The following is an 18,517-nucleotide window of genomic DNA, read 5'->3' on the forward strand; positions in this document are numbered from 1 at the left end:
TTCACAGTGTCTGGGGGAGTATCTTCAGGGTAAATTGCTGGAAGTGGGAGCGCTGGTGCAAAAGAAAAACATGCATTTTTGTTAGATGTCAAATTCCCCTTCATCGGGGTTATAAAAACGACTTTTTAAAAAGCACAAATAAGAAAAGCTGATCTTTGCAAAAGAAACCAAACAGTCTTTCTTGCTGACATCTAATTGTCTGCGTTGGTTTTAAGACTGAGGGATTTAATTTCACAAAGACTGTTTTTTACAGAGTGATTTAATTTCACCATTGTCACAGGCTCTGCTGGTGCCTACGCCACACACACACACACACACACACACACACACACACGACCTCACATCGCCATAGGAGCTCCTTATCCCATCTGAGCCTCAGTTGCAGCCTCTGTAAAATGGGCGGCACCTGTCTGGCTACAAGTGGTTTTAGAGACTAAGCATTTGGTTCTCTGTGAGATTCCAGATTTCCCAGAAAATCTGATGAAAGCTGAAAGCCCGCTCCCTAGGAACATGCTGAGAAAGAGACAAGCAGCCCCTAACATCCCAGAGCTGGCTTGGTACCTACGGCTAGGCCTTAGTGCCCTCCTGTTGAACATGGACAATTTCACAAAACATCAGTATCAGACAAGGCCACTCTGATTGTGATGGATCGAGACAAAAACAAGATCAGTATGTCATCTTGTCTTAGCACAGACACATGAATACATTGTCCAAACCACAGAAATGACCAAGTATTCCCCGACTTGGCTATACAATGCACTTTTTTTTTTTTTTTTTTTTTTTGGCCAATGACAACTTTAGCCTCCACTCTAGTTAGTCTGTCCTCCTTCTAGATAAAATTTATTGTGATATCCAATCATAGAATTAGCCCCACTTCCTATCCAGAGCAAAGCCCTGCTTCCTTAAACCATCCCCCACATCACTGAACACAAGCCCCAATCCTATTATAAGTTCTAACTCCCTTTTACTGAGACACCCCACGGTTCCCCACAGTGTACACCCTCCCTTGTTGCAATGAGCAATAAACCCAACTTGTTCAACCACACATGTGTTCCTGGGGGTTTTTGGCTAGAGGACTTTGACAGCACTTACAGAGTTGGCTGTAAGCTGAAGGACTCTTTGGAACCCCATCTCTGCATGCCCCTAATCCACAGACTCCTAATTAAGTGGCCTTGAGTCTAGAGCATCAGTAATACCATTAAACAGATGGAGAAACTGAGGTCTAGAGAGATTGACTTCTTCAAAGTCCCATTGTAAGCCAACAGCTGGGTAGGAACTGGAAACTGTGGCTGCTGGTCCCAAGGTGAGGTATGTCCAGCAGACACAGAACCCGTCCCCAAGCTCCCCTCGGCCACAACAGTGTTCTCCCTGCACAGGCCACAGAACTACCCGGTAAGATACGCACATGCGCATCTCTGAAGGATGGCTTCATTCTCTCTCTGTCCTGCCTTTCTCTCTGTAGAATGGGGCAGTGAGATCCCAGGTTGAGGGATAAAGGAACCCCCACACCGGGGCTACCATTAAGGACGCTCACACACTGAGGTCTCAGCTTAAAGGAGCCTCATCTTCCCTGTCCAGCTGCTGTGTCCCAGAGTGTGCACCCTCGCAGACCCTGTCACCAGTAGCACCTCATTCCCATCTCTCAATTTCCCTCTGCATTTGCCCAGGTGAGGCGAGCTACCTAGAACCCCCCTCCCTTCCTTTCTTGACCTTGAGCTCTCATAATTTTTCTTCGAGATCTAGTGTGGGGCCAAGCATGGTGGCTCACACTTGTAATCCCAGCACTTTGTGATGTGGCAGGATGGCTTGAGGCCAGGAGTTCAGGAACAGGCTGGGCAACATGGCAAGACCCCATCTCTAGAAAAGAATTTTTTTTTTTTTTTTGAGACGGAGTATTGCAGTCTAGCTCTGTCACCCAGGCTGGAGTGCAGTGGTGATCTCAGCTCACTGCAACCTTTGCTTCCCAGATTCATGCGATTCTCCTGCCTCCGCCTCCTGAGTAGCTGGGATTACAAGGTGCCCACCACCACACCTGGCTAATTTTTTTGTATTTTTAGTAAAGATGGGGTTTCACCATGTTGGCCAGGCTGATCTCGAACTCCTGACCTCAGGTGATCCACCCACCTCAGCCCCCCAAAGTGCTGGGATTACAGGCGTGAGCCACTGTGCCCAGCCAGAAAAGAATTTTTTTTTTTTGAGACGGAGTCTTGCTGTGTCGCTCAGGCTGGAGTGCAGTGGCGCGATCTCAGCTTACTGCAAGCTTCGCCCCCTGGGTTCATGCCATTCTCCTGCCTCAGCCACCCAAGTTGCTGGGACTACAGGTGCCTGCCACCACGCCCAGCTAATTTTTTGTATTTTTAGTAGAGACAGGGTTTCACCATGTTAGTCAGGATGGTCTCGATCTCCTGACCTCATGATCCACCCACCTCAGCCCAAAGTGCTGGGATTACAGGCATGAGCCACCGCACCCGGCCCAGAAAAGAATTTTTAAAAGTTCCAGCTACTCAGGAGGCTGAGGCAAGAGGATCACTTGAGCCCAGGAGTTGTAGGCTGCAGTGAATTATGATTGAGCCACTGCCCTCCAGCCTGGGCAACACAGTGAGACCCTAACAATCAATCAATCAACAAACTAAGAATCTGGCCGGGCACGGTGACTCATGCCTGTAATCCCAGCACTTTGGGAGGCTGAGGCGGGTGGATCACCTCAGGTCAGGAGTTCGAGACCAGCCTGGCCAACGTGGTGAAACCCGTCTCTACTAAAAATACAAAAACTAGCCAGGTGTGGTGGCGGGTGCCTGTAATCCCAGCTACTCAGGAGGCTGAGGCAGGAGAATCCATTGAACCAAGGAGGTGGAGGTTGCAGTGAGTGGAGATCATGCCACTGCGCTCCAGCCTAGGTGACAGAGCGAGACTCCATTTCAATAAATAAATAAATATAAAAAATAAAATAAAATAAGAATCTTATGAGTCCCAGAGAGAGAGAGAGAGAGACAAAGCTCTTCCTCACAGTAAAATCCCAGGTATATGTGTAAAAGAAAAATCATTATTTGGCCACCATCAGAGTAGTTATTGCTTCAGGCAAGAATCACCAATGAATGCTAAAGTAGTGAGTAAAAGTTTGATTAAAAAAAAATTGCAGAGTTACAGTCTCAAAGTATCTCCCGACAAGCTACTTATTAATTACAAAAGGGGATCATACCTGTAATCCTAGCACTTTGGGAGGCCAATGCAGGAGGATTGCTTAAGCCCAGGAATCCGAGACCAGCCTGGGCAACATAGTGAGACTGTTTCTACAAAAAATTTTAAAATTAGCCGGGCATGGTGACTCACACCTGTAGTCCTTGAAGATTACATGAGCCCAGGAGTTCAAAGATGCAGTGAACCATGATTGCGTCAATGCCCTCAAGCTTGGGTAATAGGGCAAGACCCTGTCTCAAAAAAAAAAAAAAAATTACAAAGGGAAAAATAGTAAATTTATACTGGCGAAAACTGGAAGACCACTTTAACCAAAAGATCAATGCTAATACTAACAATTTCGAGACTAACTGAACCCTCCTGCCTCCTGATAACGCTGAGAACACAGCGTCACTTCTGTGGAATTCCTGCCAAAAATGCAGAATTCAAATCTAATCATGAGGAGACATCAGATAAACCCAAATTGAAGGACATTCTTCCAAACAACTGGTCTGTGCTCTCCCCAAACATCAAGATCATGAAAGTTAAGTGAAGATGGAGACATTGTTCCACATTGGAGGGGACTAAAAAAACCTGATAACAGAATGTATCTTGTGACCCTATGATTCCCTTTTCCTATACAAGGACACTATTGACATGCCCATCAGGGTGGCTAGAACCAAAAAGTCAGATAACAAGTATTTGTGAGGATGTGGAGCAATGGAAACCTCATACTATGCTGGTAGCAATGTAAAAAAAGAAAAAAAGTCCTTGCTCTTAGGCAATTCATACTGAAGTATTTAGTTAAAAGGGTGTCATATCTGCAACCAATAACAAATAATTCAGAAAAATCACTGTATATCATTCAGAAAAATTATATATATATAAATTACATATGTATATATATGGGGAGAAAAAAACAGAAGGACAGAGACAGAGAGAGAACAAATATGTTATCATTATAAGGCTTGGCATTTTTGTCAGTCCCATAAGTGAAAAATAGTATATCATTGTTTTTAATTTGCATCTCTTTAATTATGGAGAGCTCATTTAAAACACCCCAGAAACCACAACCTAGAATGACCACAGACATTTATTGAGTGTCCACCCTCTACTAAGCTCCAGTGATAAAAATATGAAGCACAACATCTGGTAGATGTAAAATGGTATTATATCTCACTGTTGTTTTAATTTTACATTTCCCTGAGAAGTAAAGAGATTGGGTTATCTTTTCATATATTATACATATTGGCCATTTTAGGTTTCTTCTGCTGTGAATTACCTATTTGTACCCAATGTCTATTGCCAAGTGTATTGTTTGTCCTCTTCGGATTTGTAGATGTTCGTTATATATCCTAAAATCTAGATCCTACTTCTTTGTGACACAGGTCAAAAGCCTAGGTGGAAACAATCAAGTCCGCAAAGCCCAGGAGCACATGTGGTAAGAATCTTCCAGTTTTAAATGCCAAGTCTTGCAATTGAGGGAAGTATTTCTGGTAGGTGCTGTGGGTCATTGTTGACTCAACTTGAGTGGGTTTGACAACTGAGAAAAAAATTAAAATGAAATTTAATTCATAAAATGTATGTCCTGTATTCTGCTGTTAAGGAAAAGAATTGATATTTGTGCATCTGGTCTAAGCTATTATTCCTTATATATATATATTCTTACGTATTAAATATTTTTTGTTTGTAATACATGAATACTAATTTATGAGCTAGAACTCCACTTAACTTCATGTTAAAATAGAGAGAAAACATGTTTCTCTTCAATTACTATTGGTGTTTCCCAGCAAAAACCTGCCAAGCCCACTCTTTTGTTTAACAGAAAAGGACAATGGAGACGGGTGAGTGAACATGACTTGCCCAGCTCCATACAGGCCATTGTTAATCTGATTAAAATCTGTTTCAGTTGGCTGCCCAGGTCAGGGTGGAGTCCAGTTTGACCTGGGCTTCCTTCTCCCTTCCACGTCACAGCTAAGCATGTAGTGCAGTAAGTGCCCAGTAAGTGCTCTTTCGGAAAAATAGGCCCTTCATCAGCCTAGGTACAAAGGGGAATGCCTAGAAACTGCAGCAGTAGGGTAGGTAGAAGGCGGGTGCTACATAAATCTTTAGTGTTGGTGCAGATAGAGGTGCGGATGGGGCCAGTGTAAGCGCTTTCTTTTTTATTTTATTTATTTATTTATTTAGAGAAGGAGTTTCGCTCTTGTTTATTTATTTATTTATTTTGGAGAAGGAGTTTTGCTCTTGTCGCCCAGGCTGGAGTGCAATGACGTGATATCGGCTTACTGCAACCTCCGTCTCCTGGGCTCAAGCGATTCTCCTGCCTCAGCCTCCGGAGTAGCTGGGATTACAGGCGCCCAGCTAATTTTTTTGTATTTTTGGTAGAGACAGGGTTTCGCCATATTGGCCAGCCTGGTCTCAAACTCATGACCTCAGGTGATCCATCCGCCTCGGCCTCCCAAAGTGCTGGGTTACAGGTGTGAGCCACCACGGCCAGTCTTTATTTATTTATTTTGAGACGGAGTTTCGCTCTTGTAGCCCACAATGACGCGTTCTTGGCTCACTGCAACCTCTGCCTCCTGATTCTCCTGCCTTAGCCTCCCGAGTAGCTGGGATTACAAGCGTGCGCCACCACGCCTGGCTAATTTTTGTATTTTTAGTAGAGATGGGGTTTCGCCATGTTGGCCAGGCTGGTCTCGAACTCCTGACCTCAAGCGATCCTCCTACCCTTGGCCTCCCGAAGTGCTAGGATTATAGGCGTGAGCCACCGAGCCTGGCCCTTAAGAGCTTTATAAATGCCCCCTTTTAAGTGCTCCGTACTAGCTTCCTCTAGTTCACAGAGAACATTTACTAGTCGCTGGGGTCACCTTCGAAGCAAAGAGTCTGCTGGCGAATTAAGTATGCAAATCACTTCTCAACGACGACACGCCAAGTGCTCACAGCTCGTCCCCAGGGGAAGCACAGGCGCCTAATTTGTGTTCCTAGGTGACACAGTCATTACTTATAAATGTTCCTGGCCGGTCCCAGGAGGTGGGAGGGTTGGGAGTTACTTCGGTTCTCTCAAAGGTTGGGGAAGGAGAGATCTCGGTTTGTTTTCCCATCTGTGAAACGGGGACACCACGGTATTTAGAGGACGTGCGCGGGTGACTATTTGGGGGTGCAGCGGCTTCCCTCCTCCCTCCCCCATCCTTCCCTTCTCACTTCCAAGGCTTGGAAATTTGGAGGTTCGGAAGTTTGTTCTTGGATGGCCAGAAATCCTCCGGACGCAAAAGGTCTGGGGCTGAAACCGCCACAGGCCGGAAAGGTGCGGGCGTGAACGTCCTGCACGCCGACGTCCCCCAGCGCCGGGCTCCCCTCAATCCTCCTGCTCCCCTCCTCCGCGTCCCCGTCCCCGCCCCCCTCCTGCTCTCCCATTGGCCGAGCCGGCGGCCGGGCCGCCCCGGGATTTAAAGGGCCCGCTCGCCGCGCCGCCCTGGGAGCCGCTGCTGGTCCCGGCCTTGCGGCCTGCGGGGGAGGCTGCCCGGAGGAGGCAGCGGCGGCGGCAGCGCGTCCTCGGTCCCCAGGACCACGGCTTCTTTCCTGCCAGGTAGGTCACCAGTAGTGCGCACGCGGCTACCCAGCTCCCATCCCTGAGCCGGCCTCCCCAGGCGGATCTGTAGCGCGAGTGCTAGGACCCCCTCCCCATCGCCTTTCCGACTCTCCCTCAGGCTATGTCCCCTACCACCAGCTCCTTGCAGCCCCCGGACCTGGGCAGGACTTTGTTGGCGGCCTCTCGCCGGGTGGGGATGAGATGAGGGGCGCGGAGGATACAGGACACCCCCCGCCCCGCGCCGCCGCATCCATACAAGGACAGATGCACACGGCCCCCAAGTGTCACAGAATCCCCCTCTCTGCCCTCCACTCAGAGCGACTCTACCTTGGAAACCAGGGATTCCCCTTCCCGTCGCCCGCCCCATTTGATATATGGGCCTGAAATGTATGCCATCCCATCACCATCGGACTGGACTGTTCACAGCACTGGAGAGACAGAGGTCCTTCATTCACTCCAGGTCACAGACTGTGCGTGTGCATGCCGAACACCCACATGCACACAGTTGGTGGCTCAGTCTGATGTACCTGACTTCTCACGCCTTCCCCCAGTCCTCCAGTACCGTGCCTCTACATGGGTTGGGCAGCCCCAAACTGAAATGTGAGTGCCAGAGTGCATCCTTTAAGCGAGGTCTGCCCCACGGACACCCGCTCCCTCTGTGTCCCTGCTTTGACAGATCTATCCATCTGGCCATCCATCCGTGGGGGTCCGCAATGGCCACCTTCAGCCGCCAGGAATTTTTCCAGCAGCTACTGCAAGGCTGTCTCCTGCCTACTGCCCAGCAGGGCCTTGACCAGATCTGGCTGCTCCTTGCCATCTGCCTCGCCTGCCGCCTCCTCTGGAGGCTCGGTAAGTGCCTGCCATACCGTGTGCCACTATGCCAGGCCATATCAGACCTCCCACATTCATCCATATCGAGCCACACCTTACCCTGTCACATCCTGCCAGGCCCCAGCATGTCCAAGCTGGACCCCAACATGTTCAGCCCCACCACATCCCACCAGGCCAAACCCCATTCCACCATACCACATCCTACTATGCCAGCCACCCCATGCCACGCCACACCGAGCCACATCCTGCCATGCCAAGCCATGCCCTTCAGTATTCCTGAGTTCTGGGATTCCGGAAAGCTGAGATTCTTGGATCTTGGGATTCTGAAATGTCTACATCCCAAGGTTATAAGACATTGGCATACTGATGTCACAGGGTTATGGAATCCCAAAGTACCATGATTACAGGGTTTGGAGATTCTGACAATTTGAAATTCTCACATTCTAGACTTCTAAAATGTTGGCGTTGTGGATTTCTATAATCAGGGCATGATGCGATTTCTGGATTCTAGGATTCTGAAATGTTTCCACAGTCATAGCAGGCCTGTATCTTAATGAAAGATTCCAAGTCCCCAAGATTCCTACGGGAGGCGGAGATTTCTGGAAATCTGAGATCCGAAGGTTCTACACTTTCTTTTTTCTTTCTTTTTTTTTTTTTTATTTTAAATGGATGTTCTATTTTTTCCCAGGTTTATTATTTTGAAATTTTTCAAAGCTACTGAAATGTTGAAAAAATAGTACAATGAGCACCCACGTATGCATCACCAGATTCTCTGTCAACGTCTTGCCACATTAGCTGGCTCTATCTATCTATCTATCTATCTATCTATCTATCTATCTATCCATCTATCTATCTATCATCTTCCTGAATTGCCTGAATAACCTGCTGACATCATGACACTGTACCCCACATCCTTCAGTGTGTGGCCCCTGAGAACAAGGACATCATCTCCCATAACCACATCCTCCACCATCACCCCACAAGACATTGAATCTGGATACAATAATGTTATCCTATATAAATTGATATTTGAATTTCTTCCAGGGTCCCCCAAATGCCCTTTATAGATGTTTCTTTTCTTTAAACCCAGGCCCTGCCACCCTCTCCAGCTCCCCAACACCTGCTTTGGGCCCCTCCAATCCCACTACATTCCAACCTGAAGGCCTTTGCCCTGGCTACGCCCTCTACCCAGGTCATCCTCCCCTTCCTACTAGCCCACCAACCTTCTCTTTCTTGTTCTCCCTCTCTCCCTCCCTCCCTCCCTCCCTTCCTCCCTTCCTCCCACTCCCTCTCTTTCTCTCTCTTTCTCGTTCTCTCTCTCCCTTTCTTTCTCCCTTTCACCCAAAGGGTTGCCATCCTACCTGAAGCATGCAAGCACCGTGGCAGGCGGGTTCTTCAGCCTCTACCACTTCTTCCAGCTGCACATGGTTTGGGTCGTGCTGCTCAGCCTCCTGTGCTACCTCGTGCTGTTCCTTTGCCGACATTCCTCCCATCGAGGCGTCTTCCTCTCCGTCACCATCCTCATCTACCTACTCATGGGGTATGAGTATGCATCCTTATCCTCACACTGTTGGCTGAAGTGCATGGGTAGGTCCCCAGGCCCCAGATGAAGTTGTCCAAGACAGGGAGGGTGGTGAGATTCCCCAGAGAAAGAAGGGAGTCTGGGAGAATCATTTGCCTATGAGGAGACACAAAACAGGGAGGGCGTGGAGTGTCCCTGGAGAAGGGAATCTGGGAGATTTGTCCTTTCACAGGACTGTAAGGGACAGGTTGGGCATGGGCTCCCCCTGGAGGAGGGAGCCTGGGAGAATTTTTCCGCCATGAGACTGTTGTAGGACAGGAGGAGGCAGAACCCTCTGGGCACCTTGGACCCCCTTCCCCCGTCCCCCATGGTCTCAGAGGCCATGAGTGTCATGGGACCAAGACCAGCACCTTTTTCCTCAGTGAGATGCACATGGTAGACACCGTGACATGGCACAAGATGCGAGGTAGGTAGCCCTGCCCCTCTCACCTGCCCAACCCCCCTGCCCCACTCCGCGTCTCCTAACTACCCCCACCCTGTGCCTTTCCTCCCCTGCTTTTCTCCCTCACCTGCCCACCCCACTGGACGTGCAGACCTCACATTACTCTCGGGTCCGTGTCTCTTTCCACCGTGCATTTTCCCGAAGTCTGTCTGTCTCGTGTCATGTACGTGCCTGACTCTCTGGAGTAAGGGCATCTATCTGTCCTGGGCTTCCTTGCCCACCTGCCTATCTGTCCCATGCCCACCTATCCATCCTTGTGCCCCCTTTTCCTACCACATCTCGCCTGGTGCACCTCCTCCCTGCCATGCTGATCTGCTCTCTGCCCATCCACTTGACCATGGGCACCACACATAGGGGCACAGATGATTGTGGCCATGAAGGCAGTGTCTCTGGGCTTCGACCTGGACCGGGGCGAGGTGGGTACAGTGCCCTCGCCAGTGGAGTTCATGGGCTACCTCTACTTCGTGGGCACCATCGTCTTCGGGCCCTGGATATCCTTCCACAGCTACCTACAAGCTGTCCAAGGCCGCCCACTGGTGAGGTCCTGAGTGGATGGGTGGGCAGGGACTGTGGGAGCCACCCTGGGGCAGCACTTATGGAGTGCTTGATCCCTACAGAGCTGCCGATGGCTGCAGAAGGTGGCCCGGAGCCTGGCACTGGCCCTGCTGTGCCTTGTGCTGTCCACTTGCGTGGGCCCCTACCTCTTCCCGTACTTCATCCCCCTCGACGGTGACCGCCTCCTTCGCAAGTGAGCACAGCCTTCGAGGCCCCTGCCCAGCAATGAGGGGGTTGGGTAGGGACCCGCGGTTTCCCCAGTTCTGAGCCTGTCTCTTAATGCTTCTTTCTGTCTTCTGTTACTACAGCAAGAAACGCAAAGCCAGGTAAATGAGGGCAGGTGTGAGGGCGCGTGGAGTGGGGCTGACATGAGTGGGGACAGAGCACGTGACCAATGGGTTCTGTGTGTCCACGTGTGTCTGACCGTCAACTCCATGACTAGACAGAGACTGTGGCTGGCTGACTGGCTGACCAAGCTTGGCTCTGTGACTCTGTATGACTGACACTCCAACACATACTGTGTCTGGCTATCCATCTGTTCAGCTGTCTCGCTGTTAGAAGCAAGTCACATAACTGTCATGGAGAGTGACAAGTATGTGTTGGTTGGGTGACTTTAACCTGTCAGTGACTCTGGCTAGGGATATGTATGATGTATGTTTGTCTATTGGCCACTGACCCCCTGAATGTAAGCCTGTGAGTGGCTGTCTGGCTGTGCCATCGTCAATGATAGGGTATGTGGCTGTCATTGGATAAGATAAATCTGTGTTCAAGATTCTGACTTTTTGTAGCTTTGGCCAGGAATGGGTCTGACTGTGGCATGTCATATGCCTGTCTGTGGAGCTCATGGACTACCTCTGCCTGTGTGTCTGCCTTGCCTGATGGCTTGGTGTTGTCTAGCTGAGGGGTTGTACCCGACTCTGGTCTGGGCCCGTCTGTAGGACTGACTGCCTCTAGTTTGACTATAGGGTTTGATCTGGCTCTTTGGTTGTATGGCCACCACCCCACTCCCCCCAACTCCCTGGCTGCTGATTAGGTCTAATGCCGAATGAGTCTCCAAAAGGTCAAGTGACTTGACCAGTGTCACCCAGCTAAGCAGCCAGGCATGAATCCCAGGCCTAACTTCAGAACCTATGCTTTTTCCAACGCAGGATGCTGCCTGTTTTTGACCATGTCTGATTGCAACTAATAGGGTGTGTGTGTGTGTGCATAGCAGGGTGTTTGATGGTCTCTGTGCCCAGCTCAGGGATTTTTGGCTGTCCTATAGTCGCTGAGTCAGGTTAGAGCATTGCAAGGCTGGGAGTCTGATAAGATTTGTGTCTGGCTGTTAGAGGGTGCAGGTCTGTGAAGTTGGGCCTCTGATGGTGGCTGGCTTTGGCCGTCTGGCCATGTGAGCCTGCAGGGCCATGCCATATTATAGGACAGTTCATGCATCCATTTGAGCCACATAAGACTAACTGCCTGAGGGTGGATGTCTGTGTGTGACTATCATAGTTCACCTTTTTTTGTGGCTACATTTCATCTGTCTTGTCTGAACAATTCAGACCAGCCTCCAGGGCCTCTCTGACTCTCTTTTCTTTCTTCTCTGCTGCCTTCCTGACCCCTGGGGGCCCTAGGGGCACCATGGTAAGGTGAGTCTACAGAGCGGGGCCCAGGATGCTGACATGTGGTGGGGTATCATGTTGGGACCTGAACGTGATGCCTCTCACCCCTGCCCCTTTCTCCCCAGGTGGCTGCGAGCCTACGAGAGTGCTGTCTCCTTCCACTTCAGCAACTATTTTGTGGGCTTTCTTTCCGAGGCCACAGCCACGTTGGCGGGGGCTGGCTTTACCGAGGAGAAGGATCACCTGGAATGGTGGGGGGGCTTGGGGACCCCCTCTCCCACAGGGTGCTGCCTAGAGGAGCTGCAGGGAGGAGGGCGGGTGCTCCCAGGGGAGGGAACGGCCAAGACAGAAGTGTGGTGGTCAGATGAGTTGAGATCCCAAATGGATTTGCATATCTCTTCTGCCCACAGGGACCTGACGGTGTCCAAGCCACTGAATGTGGAGCTGCCTCGGTCAATGGTGGAAGTTGTCACAAGCTGGAACCTGCCCATGTCTTATTGGCTAAATAACTGTGAGTCACCAAGTCACCACTCCAGCTGTGTTGGTAATCCAGGCCCTTTCATACATTCATACAACATGTACTGAGCACCTTCCATGTGCTAGGCACCCAAAATCCCTACCCTTGTCGAGCTGCAGTTCTCCTGGGGGGCAGATGATAAATACGAGAAAAAAAATACATAATAGCTCAGGTGTTGATAAGTGCTATGGTTAAAAAAAAAAAAAAATTTTTTTAAAAAAGCAGGTAAAGGTGATCCAGGAGTGCTGGCAGGAGATAGGAGTGGGGAGGGTAGGGTATTGCAATTGTAAAAAAATTAGCCAGGGCAAGTCTCCCTGAGGAGGTGACATTGGAGCAAAGACGCAAGGCAGGTGAGGGAGCAGGGAGTGCAGATATATGGGGGAGGAGTGTAACAGATGCGGGGACAGCAGGTGCAAAGGTCCTGAGGCAGGAACTTGCCTGGTGTGTGGGGAACAGCAAGAAGGCCAGCAGAGCAGGAGCAGAGTGAGCCAGGAGCCAATGGCAGGCAGTGAGGTCAGGGAGGGCCCGGAGGGCCTCATGGGCCATGGAGAGGACTTTGGCTTTTTCTCTGAGAGAGATGAGAGCCACAGCAGGGCTCTGAGCAGAGGAGGGCCCTAGGCTGACTCGGGTTGCAACAGGATCCCTCTGGCTGCTGTGAGGACAGACTGAGGAGAGGGATCGAGGATGCAGCAGTGAGGAGGCCACTGCCATCATCCAGGCCAGTGATGGTGGTGGCAGCAGTGGATGTGGAGAGGAGAGCTCAGATTCTGGCATATTCTGAAGGTGGAACTCACACGATTTGCTGAATTTGGATGTGGGAGTTTAGGGAGGGCAAATCAAGGGTAATTCCCAGGTTTTTGCCCTGAGGAACTGGAAGGGTGGAGTTGACATTGACTGAACTTGATGAGACTGGGAGGAGCAGGCTCGGGGGAAGATCGGGAGCTGGGCTTTGGGCATGTGAAGTTTGAGGCCATCTAAGGACTTTATCCTGGGGGCTCCAACAGGTTGTGGGTATTCTCATCCTGCTGATGGCCCTCCAGGAGGGGCTGGGGGACTCTCAGGAGAATTTTATCCCATATCTCTTCCCCTCCAGATGTTTTCAAGAATGCTCTCCGCCTGGGGACCTTCTCGGCTGTGCTGGTCACCTATGCAGCCAGCGCCCTCCTACATGTAAGCAGGGTGGAGCAGGATCAGGGTGGAAGCTGGGTGGGAACGGGTGGCAGGGCCTCTTCCTCACTCATTTCATTGTCCTCTGCACTCCCCCAGGGCTTCAGTTTCCACCTGGCTGCGGTCCTGCTGTCCCTGGCTTTTATCACTTACGTGGAGCATGGTGAGTGCAGGGCCCAGGTCAGCCGTTGGATAGAAGGTTGGTGGGGGGCTGGAGACAGCCTCCCCTGAGGCTAACCTGACCCCCTTACCTCTCCCCACCACCCCAGTCCTCCGGAAGCGCCTGGCTCGGATCCTCAGTGCCTGTGTCTTGTCAAAGCGGTGCCCGCCAGACTGTTCGCACCAGCATCGCTTGGTGAGGGTTCAGCCTGGGCAACCTTGTGCCCAACACTCCCCGTCAAAAATGTGCCTTCTATCTCTATCTTGTATGTGTCTCAGGGTGCCCAACTTCTTTTGGTGCCTGAGCCATCCCCATAACCTCTCCTCTATTCGCTGGCATCCATTTCCCTAACAGGCATTTATCGAGCATCTGCTGTATACACACCTGGCATTCGTTTCCCCCAGTGAACATCCGTTGAGTGCCTGTTGGTGCTCTAGGTGCTGGAGACACGGTGAATGAAACAGACCGAAGTCTCAGCCCTATGGGACAAACATTTTAACCGGGCAGACAGTAGATAAAAAATGAGTCAGTAAAGTCTAATAATAGTGTGTCAGATTGCAAGTAGTGCTAAGGAGAAAATGTGTAGGGCAAAGAGGATGGGAAGTATGGGGGTGATTTCCATTTGAAATAGGGAGGTCAGAGAAGCCTCCCTGGAGAGGTGATGTTTGAGGCCTTTAACTGAAGGAGGTGAGAGAGGGAAATGTTCCAGGCAGAGGGACACCCAGTGGAAAGGCCCTGAGGTAGGAGAGGGCCTGGAATCTTTGAGGAATAGCAAGGCAGCCAGGGTGGCTTGAGCAGAGGTAGGGTGAGGAGGGGAGATGGGTGGGAGGCATGGGCCCTCTAGGTCATGGTGGGGATTTGGTTTTGTTGTGTGTTTTTCATTCTGTTTGCAATAAGAAATACAGACAACTTCATATTTGTCTCCCACCCGACTCCCGTTCATTACTATAAAGCCCCGACTCAAAGCCCTGCCACTCTTCCTCCTCTGCCTGGAGACTCGCATCTCCCCCAACCCAGGATGCCCTCACTGTGAACAGTACCCTCATCCTTGGATGCCTCTGCATAGGAGGCTCCCTGAACCATCTCTTCCCTATCTCAGGGGGTACCCTGGGCATCCTCAGTCCTGGAACCCACTGTGCCCTGTGTGTCCCCTGGGCTCCCCCATGCAGGAGGAGGTGGGACACAGTGAGTAGGTCCAGTTGCCAAGTATATCCATCTGTCCCCCACAGGGCCTGGGGGTGCGAGCCTTAAACTTGCTCTTTGGAGCTCTGGCCATCTTCCACCTGGCCTACTTGGGCTCCCTGTTTGATGTTGATGTGGACGACACCACAGAGGAGCAGGTGAGGTGGGGCCCTGGGCTGTGTGGTTAACCAAGGGTGGCACTACCTGGCAAGGGGAAACCATGAGGACAAAGGCTGGGAAGCTGAGGCCTGAGCTCCTCAGACTGTGCTGCTTCGCCTGGGCAGCCAGTGCTCCTCGGTCCTTTCCCATAGTCCCTCTGCTTGAGTCACACTGTTAGGTCTTTTATTTGGGTGAAGTGTGCAAAATATGTTTATTTATTTTACTTATAAAATTACTTTTAGGCTGGGCATGCTGGCTCACGCCTGTAATCCCAGCACCCAAGGTGGGCAGATCACTTGAGGTCAGGAGTTCAAGACCAGCCTGGCCAACCTGGCAAAACCCCGTCTCTACCAAAAATATAAAAAATTAGCCAGGCGTGATGGCGCGCGCCTGTAATTCCAGCTACTCGGGAGGCTGAGGCAGGAGAATCACTTGAACCCAGGAGGCGGAGGTCACAGTGAGCCCATGCCACTGCACTCCAGCCTGGGCAACAGAGCGAGACTCTGTCTCAAAAAAAAAATTCATTTTATAGAGATGGAGTGGAAAATCCAGGTTTTACTTGTGTTAATTATTTCACTTCATTATTGTTTAGGTAGAATTTGCAAGACTTCTTATTTAATTTTTTTTTTTTTTTTTGAGACAAGGTCTGTCACCCAGGCTAAAGTGCAGTGGTATAATCACAGCCCACTGCAGCCTCACATTCCTGGGCTCAAGCCATCCTTCTGCCTCAACCTCCTGAGTAGCTGGGACTACAGGTGCATGACACTAAGCCCAGCTAATGTTTTTTTAATTTTTTTTGTAGAGACAGGGTCTCCCTATGTTGCCCAGGCTGGTCTTGAACTCCTAGGCTCAAGCATTCCCCTTGCCTCAACCTCCTAAAGTGCTAGGATAACAGGCATGAGCACTCTGTTTTATTTAATTTAAATATATATATATATATATATTTTAGACGGAGTCTTGCTCTTGTTGCCCAGGCTGGAGTGCAGTGGTGTGATCTCGGCTCACTGCAACCTCCGCCTCCTGGGTTCAAGCAATTCTCCTGCCTCAGCCTCCTGAGTAGCTGGGATTACAGGCACGCACCCCTATGCTGGTGCTAATTTTTGTACTTTTAGTAGAGATGAGATTTCGTCATGTTGGCCAGGCTGGTCTTGAACTCCTAGCCTCAGGTGATCCGCCCGCCTCAGCCTCCCAAAGTGCTGGGATTACAGGCGTGAGCCACCGCACCTGGCCAAAAAAATATATATTTTATTTTACTTAGGTTGAGTGTACAAACCCTGGATTCTGCACTTTAAAATTTTTCGTTAAAATGTATGCACTATTTTTGTTCATGTTGAGTATGCAAATTCCAGATTTTACTCCTTTTTAAATTAAGAACAATTTAAAAATAACATTTATTCATATGGCTCTTGCAAAATCCAGGTTTTTGCTTCTCTTTTAGTTAGGTTTCAGTCAAAAACAAAACTTTATGTTTTTTGATATTAAAAAGTTTTTAATTCAGGTTAAGTGTGCAAAATCTGGGATTTGCTTTTTTTTTTTTTTTTTTTTTTTGAGACATGGTCTCACTCTGTTACCCAGGCTGAAGTGCAGTGGCACAATCATAGCTCACTGCAGCCTCAAACTCCCAGGCTCGAGCAGTCCACCCACCTCAGCCTCCCAAGTAGCTGGGACTAGAGATGCATGCCACCACACCTGGCTTTTTGCTTCTTTTTAAATAAAGTTTTTGTTTTGTTTTCATTAAAATATTTTAAAATAGTGAATGCCTACCACGTGGTTCAAAAACCAAACAGTATTCAAGATGTTCAGAGAAAAGATTTGCTCCCACCCTCTGCCCCCTACCCTCTTACTTACAGGTTACATGGTGAGACGGGGTTTCACCATGTTAGCCAGGCTGGTCTCAAACTCCTGACCTCAGGTAATCCACTCACCTCAGCCTCCCAAAGTGCTGGGATTGCAGGCGTGAGCCACCGCACCGAGCCCACTTTTATCTTTTTATTAAAATATCTTTCCAAAATGTAAGCATATCAAACAAATATAAAAATATATTTTAATTCTACCCCCTTGCCAGTTTTTACCCTAAAGATAACACATGAATGATACTGTTCTGCAATTTTTGAAAATCTTCCACATCAGGATATACTGTCCTCATTCATTTTTTCCACTATGAGGAAGTGACACAGTTTATTTTTTCTCTTATTGGTGGACATCAGGTAATTTCTAGTCCTTTCCTATTGCAAGTGATGCTGCAGCAGGAACTCTGTACCCAAGTGGATCCACACAGGTGTGGACAGATCTGTAGGATCTGTTGATGGTCTCAATGGAGTAGTACTTTTGTGCTCTCCCACCAGCAATGCCTGAACGTGCCTGCTGCCCCACCAGTACAGAGTGCCTCTCAGACTTCCTGGATATGTTTGCCACTTCAATAAAGAGGAAGATGGCCAGGCGGGGTGGCTCATGCCTGTAATCCCAGCACTTTGGGACGCCCAGGCAGGCAGATCACTTGAGGTCAGGAGTTCGAGACCAGCCTGACCAACATGGTGAAACCCCATCTCTACTAAAAGTACAAAAATTAGCTGGGCATGGTGGTGCAGCATCTGTAATCCCAGCTACTCAGGAGGCTGAGGCAGGAGAATCTCTTGAACACGGGAGGTAGAGGTGGCAGTGAGCCAAGATCGTGCCATTGCACTCGAGCCTAGGTGACAGAATGAGACCCTGTCTCAAAAAGAAAATAAATAAAATGAGGAAGATTATTAATGAGGCTGAGCATCTTTTCATATGTTTAAGAGCCATTTGTTTTTCCTTTACTGGAATGACCTATTCACCTTCTCTGGCAATTTTTCTTTCCAAAAAATTGATTTTTAGCAGCTCTTTATATATTAGGGAGATAACAGGTCAGAGAATGGGATCACTTTGTTTTTAAAATGATTTTTAAAGAAGAAGACAAAAACTATATCTGGTCACCTTTCATATGTACCTAGGCCCTTCTGCGGGGCCTCACCTAGAGCAGTCACAGAAATATCCTTGGGCAAAGGATGGGTTTTCCTAAGAACTTCTTTGTCCTTGCTAAGTGGGACCATCACCTCTTTCTCTCCCACAGGGCTACGGCATGGCATACACTGTCCACAAGTGGTCAGAGCTCAGCTGGGCCAGTCACTGGGTCACTTTTGGATGCTGGATCTTCTACCGTCTCATAGGCTAAGGCACATCTGTGGACCCTCATAACCCTCTTAAGACCCCTCTCAGGGTGCCACTGATGGGGGATGAGGGAAGGCCCTCTCTCTACTCCTTGACCCCCTCCATCCTTGATCCCCAACACCTCAACACACACACACACACACACACACACACACAATCACACCATTTCCATGCCTGTCAATCCCCACCCCACCACAAGGCAGGAAGGGGGTGGTCCCTGCTGGGGCCTAGGGGGGGATGCTTGGGGAAACAGAGAGGGGGAGATCCAGGGCCTCCCCGCCTTCCTTCTTCCTTTTTATATACAATTTGTTATTGTCAAATAAAAGTAGGAAATATTCAATAGGCTTCTTCTTCACTGCTCAGAGG

The 18,517-nt window shown here is 49.5% G+C and overlaps 1 protein-coding gene across 14 annotated transcripts; it reads left to right on the top strand.

Annotated features, from left to right (window-relative positions):
- Positions 1 to 6,620: 6,620 nt before the first annotated feature.
- On the top strand, positions 6,621 to 18,491 carry PORCN (porcupine O-acyltransferase). Of its 14 annotated transcripts, none has more exons than XM_054544510.2 (16): positions 6,631 to 6,760; positions 7,080 to 7,205; positions 7,440 to 7,612; positions 8,942 to 9,134; positions 9,539 to 9,582; positions 9,973 to 10,154; positions 10,236 to 10,366; positions 10,482 to 10,499; positions 11,787 to 11,801; positions 11,900 to 12,025; positions 12,185 to 12,285; positions 13,385 to 13,461; positions 13,558 to 13,621; positions 13,728 to 13,813; positions 14,848 to 14,958; positions 18,054 to 18,491. In XM_054544510.2, exons 2-16 carry the CDS (start codon positions 7,138 to 7,140, stop codon positions 18,153 to 18,155), a joined length of 1,491 nt encoding a protein of 496 aa, XP_054400485.1. In that variant the 5' UTR covers positions 6,631 to 6,760; positions 7,080 to 7,137; the 3' UTR covers positions 18,156 to 18,491. The 14 variants fall into 14 exon arrangements, with proteins under 14 accessions (XP_009233088.1, XP_002831644.1, XP_054400487.1 ...); XM_063721160.1 differs by having other exon boundaries at positions 6,632 to 6,760; positions 7,080 to 7,233; positions 9,013 to 9,134; XM_054544512.2 differs by lacking the exon at positions 7,080 to 7,205 and having other exon boundaries at positions 6,626 to 6,760.
- Positions 18,492 to 18,517: the final 26 nt, after the last annotated feature.

Source organism: Pongo abelii, chromosome X (genome assembly GCF_028885655.2).
Source record: "Pongo abelii isolate AG06213 chromosome X, NHGRI_mPonAbe1-v2.0_pri, whole genome shotgun sequence".
Classification (NCBI taxonomy): domain Eukaryota; kingdom Metazoa; phylum Chordata; class Mammalia; order Primates; family Hominidae; genus Pongo; species Pongo abelii.

What these genes read in the sequence shown, in the direction of transcription:
- PORCN (XM_054544510.2), top strand. Translation starts at nt 7,138, where the DNA reads ATGGGCCTGAAATGTATGCCATCCCATCACCATCGGACTGGACTGTTC. An exon ending in CCGCCTCCTCTGGAGGCTCG is followed by an intron (nt 7,613 to 8,941) that starts GTAAGTGCCTGC and finishes TTTCACCCAAAG; the next exon opens with GGTTGCCATCCTACCTGAAG. An exon ending in GACATGGCACAAGATGCGAG is followed by an intron (nt 9,583 to 9,972) that starts GTAGGTAGCCCT and finishes CACCACACATAG; the next exon opens with GGGCACAGATGATTGTGGCC.